This window comes from Lactuca serriola, chromosome 1 (genome assembly GCF_051521515.1).
Source record: "Lactuca serriola cultivar US96UC23 chromosome 1, Lser_US96UC23_V15, whole genome shotgun sequence".
Taxonomy (NCBI): Eukaryota; Viridiplantae; Streptophyta; class Magnoliopsida; order Asterales; family Asteraceae; genus Lactuca; species Lactuca serriola.
The window spans coordinates 109360289-109380267 of NC_136408.1; the positions used below are offsets into that span (position 1 = coordinate 109360289).

At 33.9% G+C, this 19979-nt stretch overlaps 1 protein-coding gene across 1 annotated transcript in view; it reads right to left on the minus strand.

The window, feature by feature from the left end:
- The window catches only part of LOC145097193 (uncharacterized), a 38689-nt gene that overhangs the window by 9991 nt on the left and 8719 nt on the right, over positions 1 to 19979 (minus strand). Inside the window, exon 4 of the mRNA XM_079034717.1 lies at positions 5059 to 5132. Coding sequence (XP_078890843.1) covers positions 5059 to 5132 — 74 coding nt within the window. The remainder of the gene's footprint in view (positions 1 to 5058; positions 5133 to 19979) is intronic.

Sequence of the window (19979 nt, forward strand, 5' to 3'; positions counted from 1 at the left end):
GGCCATAAATAAATAAGGTTATTTCAAAGATCAGGAACATACCACCAAGCAGGTTATCAAACCATACCATCATGCATTTTATAATAGCACCATGCAACCTCCCTTAATACAATGCATCCCGTCATCACCCATTTTCAGCGTTCCATTGCAGTATTTGAAATATCCAAACCAATCACAGTTATTGGTTATATGGTGAGATGCAACTGAGTCTAAGATCCAATCATATGTAGAACTAGCCATTCATATAGCCAAATTATCACCTATGTCTCCATCTTCTAAACTCTCTTGAACTAGAATAACACTGTTATTACTGTTTAATTCAGCCTTGAAAACCTCTTACGTAGTGCCTATTTTTTGTAGTTGTAACATATAATATTAAACGGAGCTTAGATTTGGAACCTGATTTTCCCTTGTTTCCTCCACCTCTGTCTGTTATTCTTTCCCTGCCTATGAAAAAACTTAAACTGGAAACATCATCACTAAAAGAAAGTTTTCATTTCAGATCTTTATATAGCGAATAATCATTAACATCATTCTTGTTAGTGTTTTTCTACCATACAATATGGTATCAACAAAATCCACATAATAATTCGGTAGTGAACATAATAGAATGAGAGCTTGATCTTCATCTTCAATCTTTGCGTCAACTCTTGTGAGAATTTGCATGTCCACCTTCCATGAAACTAAGAGTGCATTCACTCTACATAAGGGCAGATTCTCCCTGATTGAAGTACATCCAACATAGTCTGGAGTACATTATGGAGAGCTGGTGCATACCTAGTAGCCTATTTTCCATTAGCACATTCTTCTTCATTGTATTCATGAAGGCCAAGAGCACCTTCAATAATAATTGGAGTGCATTTGGCTAATTCCTTAAGCGTATTATGATGTCTCTAGCATATTTTCCTATAGAGTATTTTGGAAAGATTAAGCATTTCCAAATGCTCCATTGTGTTTTCTAATGTAGTATCGCGTAGTATCGCATATTTCAGGTCATCAATGCTTAAGTCACATTTAAACCTCTCTTTTAAAAGCATGTTGTGTGTTATTGAATTCCTTAAGAGTATTACATTCAATTTTTTTTACGGGGGTGGGGGGTGATGAAAACATGAAAATATATTAGGATTCTTAGAAGAAGGTCATTAACACCAAGGAGAAGTATGATCAGTGAAATTGGAAGTCATGTGGCCTTTAACAATGTTCACTTACCAAAACAGTGATGGTGGTGTCATACTAATGATGTACCCATTATGTAAAATTGTTCTTATGTTCCACGAGAGGGACGGTGAAATTGGGAGAATTTCTTTAATGGTTAAAAGAGTAGGTGTTTGGGGCCATATCAATCACTTACACCCGACCCAAGAGCATTCCTAATTTGAAACCAATAATGTGTTGGTTTTTCAAGACCATCTTTGTAGTTGGATTATAATAAAGAATGGAATGTTCATTGTTCCATCTCTTGGAGTCTCATTGATTATAAGTTTATGGTGCATTACCAATTCAAGGATACTTGGTACCGAATTGGCTATCTAAATTAAACCTCCTTGTATGGAGACTGAGATTACAAAGGCTGCCAACATGCACACATTCATTCAGAAGTAGGATTGCAATTAAGTTGTTTATGTGCCCTTTAAGCAATAACAAATTTGAAATCAACACTATTTTTTTTCGACTAGTGTACTATCAAACCAAAGCTCAACATATGGTGGAATGACATTTTTCTTATATCCTGCTTAAAATGGATAACAATAACTTAAGACCCTCGACGGTCATGTATATTGTCATAGCGGTTCTAATTACCCTTTCAAGGGTAATTTAGACATATGGAAATGATTTAATTTTCAACAACATTATGAGAAATAACAATATATTCAGAGGTGAGGGGGATCGATATTATTTAGACTACGTAGAGAGAAATAAAAGGAACTCATTATCTAGAAAAATTAGTGTATTTACTCACTTCGAGAATGCATGAAATGTTTATAATTCAAGCATTTTGCTAGCTTTTGTTTTAATAAATTCTTTTTTTATGGAAACAACATATATATATATATATATATATATATATATATATATATATATATATATAAGCCACTCGATTAGCAGGTAACTAAACCGAGGGCAACATGTACAAAGAAAGTAGTCTGAAATAGAAATAGAATAAGAAACTTAACAAAAGGGAGAGAGACTCTATTCTATCCACCTGCATTTCTCCTCCTTAGATCTGAACTTGAACCATGAGAAGGTCTGTGAGATTACCTCAGCTGCAATCTTTGCAAGATTAGTGTGAATCCCTTTAAACCTCTTGTGTTTCTAGCTAACCATATGAACCATAAAAGTCCATATGTCACCACAGTTAGCCTAACTCTCTTTTTTGGGCAGTTACCCCATGTTGATGTGAAGTTAAGAAACTCATTAACATCATCAAATTAAGAATTAGGAATTCCATACCAATTTATGATCCATTTTCGAGCCTCCATAGCAACATCACATAGAATCAGCAAGTGATCACTAGACTCCTAAGCCATATTGTAGAGAGAGCACATATTTGATTGAACTTTGACTCCTCTTACTTCCAAATTTTCCACCAATGATATTCTGTTCAGAGCTTCCCTCCGGATAAAGCATCTGATTTTTAGTGGGATTACATTTACCCAACATATCTTGCTACCTGTACGAGGATTGATATTGGACTCCATTATGTTGTGCGTAGTACAAGCGGTATAAAGACTACCTGCACTTAGATTGAATCGAAAACCATTTTGTGTTGGTTGTGTATTAACCCTCTTAAGCATATCACATAGATTTGTCAGATCAAACTAGACCTCATCTTCTATAATTTGTGACTTCAGCGCCAACAGAAGCCTGATGAGACTATTCTGTTAGACACCAAACATATTTTGTCGTTTCTAATTCATAGAATCTGGGAAATCTCTCCTACAATGTTAAGGACCCACACCAACAGTCTCTCCAGAATAGAATCATTACATTGGTACCAAGTACAAGTATAAATAGCTCATAATAATTTATATCGAATACACGAAGAGCTTTGATGGCTTTAGCAATGTTGTTCCACACCCCACACATCGATGTTTTTGCTATCGCAGTAACCAGTTTTCATGACAAATTATGTATACTTTTTATGCAAATTTTCCATAAACCGTCACTCACTGCATTGAGTTTCCACCACCATTTTTGTGAGCAATGTTGCATTTTGAGATTTTAACGATCCAACTCCTAGTCCTCCATCCTTTTTTGGTGCCACAACTTTATACCATAAAACCCAATGAATCTGAGAGTGGGACTCACTACTGCTCCAAAGGAATTTCCTTCTCATTTTCTCAAGTTCATCAATTATACTATTTGGCGCCTTGAAAAGAGAGAAGTAATAAGTCGGAAGACTATTTAGTACTTACTTGATAAGTGTCAGTCTGCCACCTAATGATAGGGTTTTAGCCTTCCAAATAGAAAGGCTCGACTGAAATTTGTCAATTATCGGTCTCCAATTCCTTTTTAATGTCATATTTGCACCAACAGGTATTCCAATATAACTGAAAGGGAATGAACCTTGAATACAGCCCCATCACCCGTGCTTGACTGTATCTCCGATTCCATCACACCAATGCGAAATAATCGTGACTTGTGAAAGTTTACTTTCAAACCAGAGCAAATGTAAAAGCATTTTACAATTCTAGCCAGATTCTTTATGTTTTTTTCACACTATTTTCCCACTAATATCGCATCATCATAAAATAAGTGAGATAAGTTGGTCCATTTTGTGGTAGAGTAATACCTTGGATGATGAATATTTTATGGGCACTTTTCAGGGCAATGTTAAGTCCCTTCATAGCAATAATGAAAAGGAAAGATGAGAGTGGGTTACCTTGTCATATCCCTTTGGTGATAGGAAACTCTTCGGTAGAAGAACCATTGACTAATACCGAAGCTCTGTCTGATTTGAGAAAACCTTGAATCCACCCACACCACTTACAATTGAATCCCATTTGCTCCATAATTGAATCCAAGTAATTCGAATTTAATGATTCAAACGCTTTCTCAAAATCAACCATTAATACAAAGATTTTTTCTTTTGCTTTTTTGGCCCATGAACACACTTCTCTTATTATTAATGGTCCTTTTAGGATATGTCTACCTTCGATATACACAGATTGTATTTCATCCACCACCGATCCCACCGCAAGTTTTAGTCTTGAATCAAGTATCTTGGACATAATTTTGTACATGCTTCCGATGAGGTTTATGGGTCTGTAATCCCCAAGGTTTAACAGATCTTTTGTCTTATGAATGAGGGTTATGAAGGAGGAGTTTTACCCATTAGCAAATATGCCATAAGACTTAAAGTAGGATACAAATCAAATAATATCAGCTTTCATCACATCCCATTTATTTTTTATGACATTGAATGTGTAACCATCTGAACCAGGGGATTTGTCACCACAACAATCCTATATAGCTTGCTTTATTTCCTCATGGGAAATTGGTGCATCAAGGAGATCTCTTTGAGTCATAGATAACATCTTGAAATCACTGCTGATAAGTTTTGGCCTCCTCGGCCATCTTTTGTGAAATTTGTTACCAAAAAATATGTGAACCTCCCTTTTGATTTCCATAGGTTCTGTCTTCCATTCACCATTTATTACTAGACCATGTAATCTATTTTTTATGTTCTTGCATTTAATGGTGTTATGGAAAAGGCGTGTGTTTTTCATCAACATCAACAACCCACCGGATTTCAGCCTTCTGCTGGATATCCAATTTTGCAAACTTCTCCGGTTCAACAATCTTGGATTTACTATCTCTTCTTTCAGATAATCCGCCTCTAACTGTTTTCTTAATTCAGCAACCTCCATAAATTCTTGATGTTCAAATCAAAAATTATCATGTTCAAAATGAGGTAAAACCAACCTCCATAAGTTTTATAAAGGTCCTTTAATCAATGAAATCCACCCAAATTAATGCATGTCCATTAGTTTATACTAAGTGCAAAAAATGATTCTAAATAATTTAAACATCAACAATCGGAAAAAAAAAAAGTACCTTCCCAAAATAAACAGCGAGCCAGTGAAAATAGTTGTCTTGATCCAGTCTGATTCTTTGTAGAAAAACCACGACTAAAATAACCAACATACAACAAAATGTTAGTTTATATATTTGATTAAAACAATTGTTGTAGAAATATATTGTGTTGTATACAATGGCGGATCTAAAAAGAAACCTAACCGAGGTCGTGTATATATATATATGGAAGGGTTATATGGAAAATAAATAAAAAAAACTTAAAAGAAACTTAAAAATCATTAAAATGCATAAAAAAAATACCAACACTTCACAAAACTTTTTTTGACTTTATACATCAAAAAATCACAACTTTTTTGAAAATTTCGTTGAAAAAAGAAATCAAAATTTTTTTAATAAAAAAAATTCAGCGATTTTGTGTTAAAAGGTACGATTTTTTCAAAAAAAAAAGGTTTTGTGATCTCTAAGTATATTTTTTATGTATTTGCATGATTTTTAGAATTTTTTTTAAGGTTTTTTGTTATATATATATATATATATATATATATATATATATATATATATATATATATATATATATATATATATATATATATATATATATATATATATATATGAAACTTTAAAATAGGTTTGGGTTTTTCTTTATAAAATATCAATGAAGGCTATTTGGGTGTAAAAATAGTTGCAAAGAATGATATTTTACCATTTATATATATATATATATATATATATATATATATATATATATATATATATATATATATATATATATATATGTGAAATTTAGAATAGATTTTGGGTATTTTTGTGTATAAAATGTTTTTTGGAGGCTATTTGGGTGTAAAAATGTGTGCAAACCAATGTTTTAAAAACCGGTTTTTAGTTGAACCCGTATGGTGACATGTTTCCGCTTCAACCGGTTCGACAACGGGGTGAACCGGTTTCTATATTTTTCATGTTTTTTTTTCTATTTTTCTACACGTACATACGTATATAAATTATGAATTTGATGTTTCCAAGTTCAGACATTAAAAATAGACATAAAAATAAGTTGTATATGAGTCCAAATACATTAAAATAACACATAACCATAAGTATTAGTATTTTACATCAATCCATATACGTCAAAAAGAAAATAAAGTATAATATCGAAACGACATATATAAAGATGAATACACACACATCAAAAAAATTTATTACATTTACCATATGTTTTTGTTTAAAGAAAACTAAATAGATTTGAAAAATATCACGAAAGTTTATTATGTAAATGGTTCTTTTTCATATATTTTTATTCGGTTTAACCAGTTCAACCGAATTATTTTGACCTATTTAATCGGATTTTTCTAAAAACTGGCCGGTTCAAAAATCAATGTAAAACCGGTGATAGTTAAACCGCTCCCTCGCTCGGTTTCCAGTCCAACCGGTTTGACCGGTCGGTTCAAACCGGTTTTAAAACATTGGTGCATTGTGGTTTGTTAGAAATAGATTTTGTTTCAAGATCCTTACATAATAAATAGTATGGGACCCAATTCCATGTGCGGTCCAAGCACCTCACATAAATGGGGTCATTGGTTTTTTGTAAATGACTATAGTAGATATAATATACACCATGAAAAATAGTGCTCTAGTTTTAGTCAATGTTCATCAATACTCGAAAAGATATGAGTTTCTAAATCGATGTAGATCACATATGTTAGATGATTGTTTTTACTTTATACATTTTATATATATATATATATATATATATATATATATATATATATATATATATATATATATATATATATATATATATATATATATATAAGTAGATGTAGGAAATCATAAGCCAACAAAATAAGCCTGAAAATGTATGTTTCGGTAGATGGACATTCCACTTATTAGTACTAGCGTAGCAAGGATTTTGTTTTAGGATATGCCAAATAATATACAAAATATAACTATATATGCATTCTTAATTAAATTGTTTGTTTTAAGTTGCATACGATATTGTCTTACATCATCAAAATAATATAAAATTGAGTTTAATCGACATAGATAATGTATTCACTCTTACTAATTTCATGTTTTGAATGCAATAGGTCATATCACAATCTCAATTCCTTTTATTTAATAGAAATATAGCCATTATATATATATATATATATATATATATATATATATATATATATATATATAACCTTAATTTTGTATGGATGAACCAAGGCTCATTCTTGTTCTATATCGGCTACGTCTCTACTTGTTAGCCCACTTGGCGGACCATCACATAATTTCAGCAAAATAGTATATTAGAATTCTTTTATTGGTCCTTCATGTGTTTATAAGCCACCATATTTGTTTGGTCAAAGAGTACACGGTCCACTTGTGTCTGGTAAAGTTTGTAATTTTGGTCCATGTTAACTATTAGGGGTTGTTGGGTTTTAGTATTTCCTATGTTTATTAAGTTGAGTTGAGTTTAAAACCATTTGAGAAGGTAGTGAAAAATGATTAATTCATTTTTCCAAAGAGCACAAATTGTTCTTGTTAGTTATAAGCAATTTGGTATGGCTTCCATATATTTCCTTTCCTCATATTTTCTATATCAATTGATATCAGAGACCAAGTAAGATGGTCGACTATAATTAAGGGCCTAGTGTACCCATACAACCCAAGTTTTATAAAACTAGGGAAAGCGACATACCATTTAAATTAGATAACATGCTTTACATAAAGAAACCATATTCTTTAAGATCTCTTCGTGGGTGTATCGATGCAATTGTGACATAAAAATTTTATATATTTTCAAGTTTTCGGATACTTCTTCAAAATGTCGAATAGGTTCTGAGTTAAAAATAAATTAGCTTCATATCCAACCGTTTTACATATCCGGATGTGAAGATATCCCCATGTCTTCCTTGATTTTTTGTTAGATACCACCCAACATTTTTCTAGATATTCTTGAGATATGTTTTGTACTTTTCTAGTTAGAGAATGCTTAAGTGGAGTCCTTTACCATTTTAATAATAGAAAAGTTAGGCTATATATAGAAGTGGTTTCCAAGCTTTGTAAACTTGAAAAGTTGGGCTATATATAGAAGTGGATTCCAAGCTTTGTAATCTATCAAGTTGTAACTAATTTTTCATTTATAAGAGTAAAAACTTAGCTGTGGTTGTACCTTTCTCTCTACTTCACACAAATATAACCTATTTTTGTGCACTAAGTTTTGCTTTTAATAAGCATACAATTGTATCCATAATTTCAAAAAGTGGTATCAAATCTTAGTAATTTGTATGCCCAAGTGTATGCCAAGAATGGCCAATATTGAAGATGACAACGCTCAAAAAATAGGAAGGATGGAGGTGTCATTTACAGTGTCCGATGCTAACGAATTTAAATTAATAGATGTAGGCTTTAAAGATGAAAATCAATTTGTAAGAACAAGGAGTGTGGGATGCAAATGAAATCTTAAAAGTGGAAAAACGGAAAGATCGTATAATCATTGCAGCTATCTACCAAGCAATTCCGGCGAACGTACTTCCTTTGTTGGCCCAGGATGACACAGGTAAAGAAGAATGGTAAACGCTTAAGACGATGCACATGGGAGCTGATCGGGTAAACAGATCTAAATTACACACCTTGAGAAGTCACTTCAAAGTTATCTGCAAGAAATACAGTGAATCGAAGGATGATTTTATCATGAGATTAAATACTATCATGATTTGTAGTATATATTTCTAGGAAAAAGATGAGGAGATTATGGTGGTGAAAAAGTTTCTTTGAGCCATCCTGATAAAATTTAAATCATGACATCTATTGAATAGTTTGGAGATTTAAATAACATGGCGATGCAATACATTGTGGGTCGTCCTAACAATCCATGAAAAGAGACTACAGTGTTATAGAGAAAAAAAGGAAACGAAACTTCCTTGTTGCCTATCTATGCCGAATGTACATCATGATCCAAGCAAATCAAAGACGGAAACTAGTCAAACACCTCAAAGGAAAGATAAAGTCACAAAGGTTGAGGTTGAGGTCGAGGTCATAGGCATGGTAGTGAAAATTTTGGTCATTATACCAAAGAGTGCCCACAAAAAATAATCGTGAAGAGGTGAAACTCACTCAAGACAATGAATAAGATCTCATCTTAATGTTGGAAATCTCACAACAATACAATCCCAACAAGATGTCGCTAAAAGAGAAGATTTATGTTCACCTTCTTGCAATGAGAGAAAGTGGAGTCGAATCTGAGGTATGTTATCTCAACAACGACACGAGAAACCATATTAGTAGAGGCCACACAAATCTATGTTCCGCCCATTATTATGCATAATGTATGATTTAGTGATGGTTCGACTGTCGCTGTTTAGGAAATGATCAATTTTATTTGACTGTAAAGATAGAGGAAAAATATTTCTTAGTGAAGTAGATTACACTCAATGTTTTAAAAATATATTAGTAGTCTTAGTAACAGAAGAAGGAAGGCGAGTCATAATTGATGGGTCATACTTGAGATTATATGATAGAAAATAAATTCTACGTTTGAGAGTTTAAATATCCCCAAACTGATTATATAAAACTCTTTTGAGAACTTGTAGACCAACTTACCTTTTAGCCATAAATGACAACACAACTTGGATATGATATTCTAGACTTGGTTACGTTATTTTTTATATCTTAAAAAAGGTTTTTAGAAAGTAATATGGAAATCGTTGTTCCAAGGGTTGAATACCCAAACCAAGTTTCTGAAGGATGTGTTCTTGCCAACAATCCCAAATTCCTTTCCAGAATTAAATAGTTTTTTGAGCACAAAAACCTCTACAACTTGTCTATGCAAACTTATTTGTTTTGATTACACCCACCTCTAATGGAGGAAGCAATTATTTCATTCTTTTACTAGATGATTTAGTCAGTGGATGGGGATTTATATGTTATCCACGAAGTTTGAAACCTTGGGTACTTTCAAACGGTTCAAGTTGATGATACAGAAAAGTATGGATTGTGAAGTTAGACTCTTCGTACGGATCGAGGATGGACTTTACCTTAAAAATGCACCTTATGACACCACATTCGCCTCAACAAGTTGAAGTTGTCGAAATGTGAAATATTATCACTATGGACATTATGAGGAGTCTTCATAAAAGAAGAAATGTACCCTGTGAGTTTTGGGAAGAAGTCATTAGACATACAATTTATATTCTCAACCAGTTACCTATAAAATAACTTTCTGAAAGAACACCTTATGAAGTTTGCTTAGGAAAAAAAAAACCTTGAGCATTTAAAGGTTTTTCATTTTGTTGTCTTTGCCAAATTTTAGGTTCTCATTTAAAGAAACTTGAAGACTAAAGCCAAAAAAATGTTGTATTTTGGGTTAGAAGATCGAACTAAAGGGAAGCAATTATTTGATCCGGAAACTGGAAATTGCATGTTAATAGCGATATTGTTTTTGTTGGAAAAAAGATGGAATTGTTATAAAACAAGGAAGAAAATATTGTGATTCCTAAAAAAATTGTAATAATCAAATATGATAGCGCCATGGTCAATCTGGAGCATCCAGACAACAACCTCAGAGTCAACCCGAACATGCAGATAACCCCAAAATCAAAGTTTTCCAAACCGAACATCCCTATACTTGATCTATCCAACTCGAAACATCTTTTAATACCCTTATTTCATCCTAGATTTCTTTATCATTAATCCACATAGAAATCCCTTCAATCGAGGTTAGTCCTTAAGGAATTCTATGTCTAGTCGATACCTATGAAGAAGTCGAAAATGTGTTCCTTGAAGTTGGATAATTTTTGATGATTTCAATCCATAAAATCTAAAGTGTGGTGGGAGGCCATGCAAATGGAGTTAAATGCAACTGAGAAAAACAAGACGTGGCAAATTACCAATTTTTCATCCAAACACAAAGGAATCAACTTAAGATGGGTCTTTAAACTGAAAAAATACAATTTGGGAAAAATGATGAAACATAAAGCTGGACTCCTCACAAAAGGTTTGGTGCATAAAAAGGAGTCAAATTTATGAAGTTTTTTCCAGTGCTGGAACGACTTAACACTATAAGGCTCATTCTTCCTTAGCGGCTCAACGCCAGTGGGTTGTCCACCACCTTGATGTCAAGTAGGATTATCTCAATGGACATCTCTAGGATGAGATCTATGTCACCCAATAGAAAGGATATCTTGACAAAGTAAATAGTTACAAGGTGTTATAGCTCTGTAGATATGTTTATGGTTTATTTTAAGCTCCTTGAGCATGGAACACTCCCTTATAAAAAATCTTTAAAGGGATCAGTTTTTCAAAAGTGTTCAAAAAACATGGCGGTTTACAAAAGGAACATAAATAATAAAATTCTCATTGTTAGTGTCTATGTTGACGACTTGATCATTACTAGATAAAACATTGAAGACATTGTCAAATTCAATCAGAAAATTAAAAAATAATTTAAAAATAGTGACTCCGATTTACATTCTTACTACCTTAGAGTTGAGGTGTTACAAAGGATGTGCGGAGGAGCTTTGCGATAAACAGTATATGCAAAAACAATTTTACAGGAATTCATATTACAAGATTGCAACCCGGTAACTTCATTAATGGAATCGACTTAAAGATCAGAAGGATGAATATGATGAAAATGTCAACCCAACTGAATATATGAGAGTGGTGGATTATTTGAGTTGACTCAAAGTAAAACGAAGTTATCATATGTGGTTGGAATGTCAATCCATTTCATAAAACAACCCAACTATGTTGCATTTCCAAATAGTAAAACATATTTTGTGTTTACTGATTCTAAAGGTGACACGATTTGTAGAAAGTACAAGTGGCATCATTTTTTTTTCTTGGAGGGAATGCAGTTACGTGGCAATCTCAAAAGCAAAAGATCGGTGCTTTAAGTTTATCGCAGCCACGACGACGACATATCAAGCCTTTTGGCCTAGGAATCTCATAAAGGAGCTTAATAGACCCAAAATCACACCACTGACTTTGTCTGTTGACAATAGTTCATCATTTTCTTTGACTTAGAATCTTATGTTTCATAGTAGAAGCAAGCACATCGACATTCACTTTCACTTAATACAGGAATGTGTTGAGCAAGGAAAAATTATAGTGGAATATGTCAACTTTAAGCATCAATGATCAACCACTTTTACAAAATCCTCAGCACATGTGAAGCATGGAGAAATGAGAAATATGCTTGATGCGAGACATACCATGTTTGGTCTGATTTAAAGGTGAGAATGTGAAATTAAATCGAATATTGTTTCAAGTTTACATATTCTTATAAAAAATGGTTGAATAACTTCTGAGTAAAAAAGAGGTTGGTTTCCTATCCACAACCCATTTGTATCTCGCTCTCGTGTCGGGATGTACATGAAGATATCTCTATATCTTTCTTGTTTTTATTATTAGATATCACTTAACACTTTCCCTGATTTTCTTGAGATGTGTTTTCTACTTTAATATTTCGAGAATTCCTTGGTCATTTCCTTTACCATTTTAAATGTATCAAAGTTAGGTTATATATATATATATATATATATATAAGTAGTTTTCAAGCTTTGTGATAAATCAAGTTTTAACTACTCTTTTATTTTTAAGTGTAAAAACTTAAGTTTTAGCTGTAAATATTGTTCTCTCCACTTCCTACAAATATAAACCTATTTTTGGTGCACTAAAATTTTCCTTTAATATGCATAAAATTTGATCCTTAATTCCATCACCAATTGGAGATGATTCAAGAGGATGTGATGGTCGCGTCACATATGGGAAGATAAGACGTGGGACGAATTAGTCAATTGAAATGAAATGATTTTTAGTGTTGGAAGTATTGTATTTAAAAGATTCTCTTATTTGTTCTAGATATAGATTTCTATTTTTCTTTTATGTTTCCTAAGATATAGATTTGTTCATTATCTCTTGTATTTAAAAGGCTTTGCCTCTTTGGAGTTCAATATCATGAAATTATGTACCATGAAATTTATCATGGTATCAAAGCAGGTCTAACCTAAAAGCATTGAAAATTGTCATCCCTCTCCATGGTCGGCGACGAAACAGGATCTGGCCAAGGGTCAAAGAAGACAATGGGACCGATGCAATCTCACCACTCTACATACTTCCATCAGATTACTCAAAGCAAATGCAAGTCAACAATTCCTTAACTAATAAAAATTACATCGACTAGTCACAGGAGATGATGAACTTCCTCTTTGCCAAAAGCAAAGTCGGTTTTTTTTATGGATCTATAAAGCGACCAGAAAAGGTGGATGTAGATTACATGGCATGGATGCATTGTGATGCTATAGTGAAAATTTGGGTTACAATAGCCATAGAAACAAATATCTAAAGTAGTGCGAAGTATGTAAGAACTGCCAATGAAATCTGGAACGGCCTTCTAGAATGTTTTGGGAAGGAAAGTACCCTAAGGCATATGAACTAAAACAAATTATCATAAGAACATGCCAAGTAGGGGCCACGGTATCCACTTATGACACGAATCTACAGGGCATTTGGGATGAGATGCAATCAATACTCGCAATTCCATGTTATACATGTCATGGTTGTACACGCAACATTGAAAGACAAATGGTGGAGCTTAGAGAGAAGCAAAAACTATATGAGTTCCTTATGGGACTCAATAGTGAATTCTCAGTCATCCAAACACAAGTCCTTTCCATGCACCCGATTCCAATTTTGGGGAATGCCTACCATCTTATTGCATAAGATGAGCAACAGAGAACTATATCCAGATAGATAAAACCCACGACTAAATATGCTGCTTTCAAAACCTTCACACAAACTCGAAAAGAAGGTAAACCTAATCAACAACGCAACATATGCTATACCAAAGACAACAAATGCAGCGAGCCACAAGAAAATTGAAACTTTTATGGAAAGGATGGTCATAATCGGAAAGGCTATTTCAAGGGATTTGGTTATCCGAGTTGGTGGCCAGGAAAAAAAAAGGCGAGATCAGGCCAAACCTAATGTTGCTTGTGTTGAATTTGGTATGTGTCCAGTTCTTGGCTTGACTAATGAACAATATGAGACCATCTTGAAGCATTTTGGAGGCAAATCAAAGACCACGGAGGGTAATCAAACTTCCACCGCCTTCATGAAACGTAAAAGTGACCTTGAAGAAGATTGGGCAATCGATTCTGGATCCACCATACACATTACACAAAATGTTGAGATTCTTGAAAATGTGGTCCAAACTAAGAAGAAGAATCATTTTGTTATTCCTAATAGAGAATTGATATCTATCAAAGGAAAGGGTGAATGTACCTTACAAGCGGGTGATGTAACTAAAAATGTTATTCATATTGTAACCTTCTTTCATTTAGTCGTCTAAGTAAAGGACTTCGTTCGACTACAACCTTTTTTTCCTGAATTTTGTGTAATGTAGAAAGTGCACATGAGGAGCTTGATTGGTGCGAGTGGGTGCAGAAAAGGTCTTTATCGAACAGGGATGTTTGGAACCGTGAAAAAGGATTGCATGGCAACCATGGATATTTGGCATAAAAGGCTTGGTTACTCTTCTGGTGATAAAATGACTCAAATAGATTTCCTTAAGAATGTTCCATCTGATTATATTTGTGATTCTTGTTCCAAAAACAATCATAATGGGATGCCTTTTTAATTCAGTGAGATTAAGACCCTTGATTATTTTGAATTATTACATTGTCATGTTTGGGGAATGTATCGTTTTTACTCTATTTTTGGAGCCAACTATTTCTTAACAATCGTTGCTGACTTCAGTAGGGGTGTTTTGGTCTTTCTACTCAAACACAAAGATGAAATTGGAAAATGTCTTATTAACTTCTACAACTTAATAAAAACTCAATTTGGAAAAGAAGTTAGGAAAATTAGAAGTGACAACGAAGGGGAATTCACCAATCAAGATATGATCCATTTCTATAACAAGGAAGGAATCTTACTTGAGACCACCTGTCCTCACACCCTGCAACAAAATAGGGTTGTTGAAAGAAAGCATAGTTCTCGAAACCGTATGTGCCCTTAGATTTGAGGCAAACATACTAAAAAGATTTTAGGGTGAGGGAAACTTACTAAAAATATTTTGAGGTGAGTGTATCGTAGATGCTGCCTATATTATATATAGAATAAGATTTTAAGAAACAAAAGTCCTTATAAAGTTATTTTTAAGCAAGATTTGGACTATGAGCACATGAAATTTTTTGGGTGTTTAGTCTATTTTAAAAGTAATGAAACAAAAGGAGAAAATTTTGAAGCAAAGGGGAGGCCTAACGTGTTCATAGGTTATCCTCAAGTGATCAAAGGTTACAAAATCTTTGATATGAAAAGAGAAAAGGTTATTGTTTCTCGTGATGTCAGGTTCCATGAAATTCATTTCCATTTCCTCAAGAAAGCCGATGCATCCAATGATGACAATCCATCAGAAGTCTTTAGGCCATCTCATCACAATAATGACTAGAATACGTGGGACCATCATGATATGCGGCCGGTTGATGTTCATGATCATGATGAAATGATAATACCAATTCAAAATCTCGATAAAGAGAGATCTCCTTTAGAAACCAACAGGTCTACTACCAATCTAGACACTATCGAAGGTGACCAACATACCAAACAGGACCACATGGCATCACCCAAGAACCAATTGCGACAACTCATGAGAAAATAAACAAAACCCAACCAAAACACTTTTTCAATTATCACGTTCAACTCCCCACTTCGATAGACCATGCACAAGCTCCACCAAGTCAAGCAACCTCCATAGTACATCCCTTATCCAATTTTTTCTCATATCAAAAGTTTTCTGATTCTGATAGGGCTTACCTTATGGCCATCGACTCTAATGATGACCCAAGGGCCTTTTATCAAGCCATTAAAAGTGACAAGTGGAAAGAAGCTATGAAAAAGGAGATTCAAGCCTCTGAGAAAAATGGGACATGGACTTTAGAAGACCTTCCTACAAGAAAACATGTTATTGACTCGAAATAGGTATACAAAGCGAAGTATAAACCTAATGACAAAGTGGAGAGATACAAGGCTCGTCTCGTTGCCAAAAGGTTCACTCAAATAGATGGTGTGGATTATCATGACACGTTTTCACCGGTTGCAAAGCTTGACACTGTCAGAACTCTCCTAGTTGTGGTAGTAAAAAGGAATTAGGATATCCACCAACTAGATGTCAACAACGCTTTCTTGCTTGTGATCTTAATAAAGAGATCTACATGAAGATTCCTCAAGGCTTAGAAAAGGAAGGAGAGACTAGAGTTTATCGTTTATGAAAGTCCTTATATGGTCTAAAGCAAGCTTCACACAACTGGTTCCAGAAGTTTTCTAATGCCTTAATCAACCTTAGTTTCAAACAATCCCATGTAAACTATTATCTTTTTATATACGAGCAAGGAAACAATATTGTTGCTGCACTCATCCACATTGAACATTGATGATGCCGTTTTGGTTGGAAATGAAAATCAGAAAATGCAATCCATAAAGGATGAGTTGGATAACAAATTCAGCATCAAGGACCTAGGAAAACTCAAATACATTATTGGGATAGATTTCACTTGCACTCCCGAGGGACTAGTTTTGAATCAATATAAAAACATACTTAATATACTAGAAGATTGTGGATTACAAGGATGCAAACCGAGCTCGCTTCCAATCAAACAAAATTTGAAGCTTGACAAAGGTGAAAAGGAACCAAGGGTTGATGTTGGTTAGTATCATCGCATACTTGGAAGACTACTCTACTTGCAATCCACACGAACTGACATCACATACTCAGTAAATGTATTATTTTACTGACTCAATTTGTTGATGCCGATCAATGACCCCATCTGGATGTTGCAGATAAGGTTCTTCATTATTTGAAGGGTACAACATGATAAGGTGTCCTTTTCCCACATGAGGAAGGTTATCATCTCATCTAATACTATCACTTGGACAGGCGTGGATGTCCCTTCATGTGAAAGTCTAGGACTGGATACCTCTTTTTACTTGTAGATTCCCCTATTTCTTGGAAAACAAAAAAAAAACAAACAATTGGCCATCTCTCGCTTTTCTACTGAAGTACAATACATGTCAATGACGTCTACTATCAGTGAAATGCTTTGGGTTCGATGGCTTCTAAGTAAGTTGGACGTTCATTCTACCAATCCAACTCCCTTATTTTGTGATAACTAAGTTGCATGCCATATTTCTAACAATCCGGTCTTCCATTAAAGGACGAAACATGTTGAGATGGACTGTTTTTTGTTTGTGAAAGAGTAGAGTTGCATGAGATTGAACCTCTTCCTATCGCCTACACTATACAGATTGTTGATCTCCTCACTAAAGGATTAGGGACTGAACATTTACATTTTCTACTTGACAAGATGGGCGCTTATAATCCTCATGCTCCAGCTTGAGGGGGAGTATTGGATTTAAAAGATTCTCTTATCTGTTCTAGATATAGATTGATATTTTCCTTTTATGTTTCCTAATTTCTAGCTTTTTTCGTTATCTTTTGTATTTAAAAGATGTTGCCTCTTTGGAATTCAGTATGATGAAATTAGGTACCATGAAATTTATCAGGAAGCACAAACAATAAACCTACCCATGGCCTATTTCCAATCACCCAAATCAGCAAAGAATTGCAAAGAACGAAAAGCATTCCTATTAATGGAGATCCATTCAATAAAACTTGCCTCGTCATTGATTATGATCCCGCCCACAAATATGGTTCTCTCTTATGACTTGAAAAATGTTAAAATGCCATAATGTTGATAACAACAACGAGATGTTAAAAATGAAGTTGACATATATTTACTAGATATTAAGGTCAAACAAGAGAGAGAAATAGGAGTATTCACCACATCAAAGGATAATTTTTGTTCATCATGTTTGATCGGTTAATCCTTTTACTTACAAAATTATTTTTATATCATCCAAGAAAAGAGGCATGTCGCATACTAGAGGTGACTATTAAATTCATTGTTTTTATCTATATCACCATAAAAAGAAAATCATTACCTCAACAATCATATCAAAAAAATTTCTTAGATTATCCAAGAAACATGACGATCACCACCACCATCAAATTTTCTTTAGTTTTTCTATTCATCATCAAAATTAGGAGCGAGGGAATCAGATCGTAGCGAACAAACCCAAGAAATGTTTTTAGGTTTGTATTTCATAACTTTTTGTCCCCGTGCTATGGTAACATGTTTTTTTTACACATCTCTCTGATACGATGTAAGGAGTAGTAATAATTGAATCAACATTGTTTTTTCTAGACCAGGAAATAGATATCATCTGTGGGTTTTATTGATTCCAATAAAAGCTCAAACAAAATAAATAGTGCATAAGCCTGATTGTGAACAAGATTGCATCCACTAGAACGATCAACAATGGTTTCTTCAATTCCAGACCAACAATAAGTATCTTCCATTGGGTTTTGACTAGTTGTAAAATCTGACAAATTACAAAAAAAAAGTTATAACAAAAATTAATGGTGCAAAAGGTGAAAGACTTAAACAACACTCACCTCTCTATACCTCCACAACTGCCTCTCTCCCATGCGACCCTATACGTCTACCTACTACTATCTTATGAAATTATTAGTTTGTATATCCTCATTATTAATGCAAATTCAATCAATTAATTAATTACTTAAAATACAAGCACATGTACACTTCAACAACTCTCACCAGTTTGAACGTCCTTAGGCGTGTGAACACTCAAGTTGGATGAAAATTTTGAGAAATAATAAGTAAGAGATGCCCTTAGTGAAGATATTAGCATACTGAGAAGTCGAAGTAACATGTAACACATAGATCTAACCTATTGCAACTTAATCGCGACTAAAATTTATGTCAATCTCGATGTGCTTGTTGTGCTGATGTTCCATAGGATTGTTCGATAAGTGTACCGCACTAACATTATTGCAATAGACAAGTATAATGGAATGGAGATGTTTTTGAAGCTCCCAAAGTAGGTTGGGAAGGGAACATGTCTCTACAACTTTATTAGAAACTCCGCAATACTTGGATTCGACACTAGACTAAGCTATGGTTCTTTCTGTCTGGATTAAGAAGTAAATATTGTGACCAATAAATACACAATAACCAGATGTTTCAATAAAGAGATGAACTATGTGGGTGTCCAATAAATAAACAATAACCACATGTTTTAATAAAGAGATGAACTATGTGGGGGTATCATAAATGTATCAAAGTATCTGGTTGAGAGGAATATAGTGTGGTTCTTGTGGGTCATGCATCTATAAAAATATATGATACACTGCATATGTGGGTTCTTGTTCCACATATATATGATACAGTGCATGTGTAACATCTAGTTTGGTGAACGTTAGATACTAGAGAGCACTTGTGGTACTACAAAACAAAGTGGGTTCAGAATAGGTAGGCCAAAGTCGTCAAGCGTGGTTGAAATATCAGTTCGAGTGCATGTTAGTTTGTAATTAAGCATGTCAGCACACTAAATAATATCTTAAACATAATTTTTGATGCAAAAACATGTTATAATGAGCTTTGGAGACAACAATACTTTGTAAATAAGTTGGCTCACATAGATCAGTCCTAGAGAACTTGGTGGCCAAGGTTGACGTGATCTGACGGAGTAACTTGGTCGATGATACAGTAAGAATGATATCACCACATATATTAATAGACAATCCATGTGAGCACCATGGTAATATATGCGTAAAGAAGACTTACATTTTCTATGTGTGAAGCCATGATGCATTATAAAGTGAGAAAATCACTAAAACTAGATTTTAGGGGCATGTTTGAGGCCATATAGGGACCGCTAAAGTAGGCACACATGATCTAGATGGTTGGGGTGCCCAAAGTCATGGAGGTTGTTTTATGTAAACTGTTCCTATAAATGACCATGAGGAAAGAAATTCTTGACATCAAGCTGACAGATCTGCCAATTTTGCGAGACGATAATGTTGAGAGCTA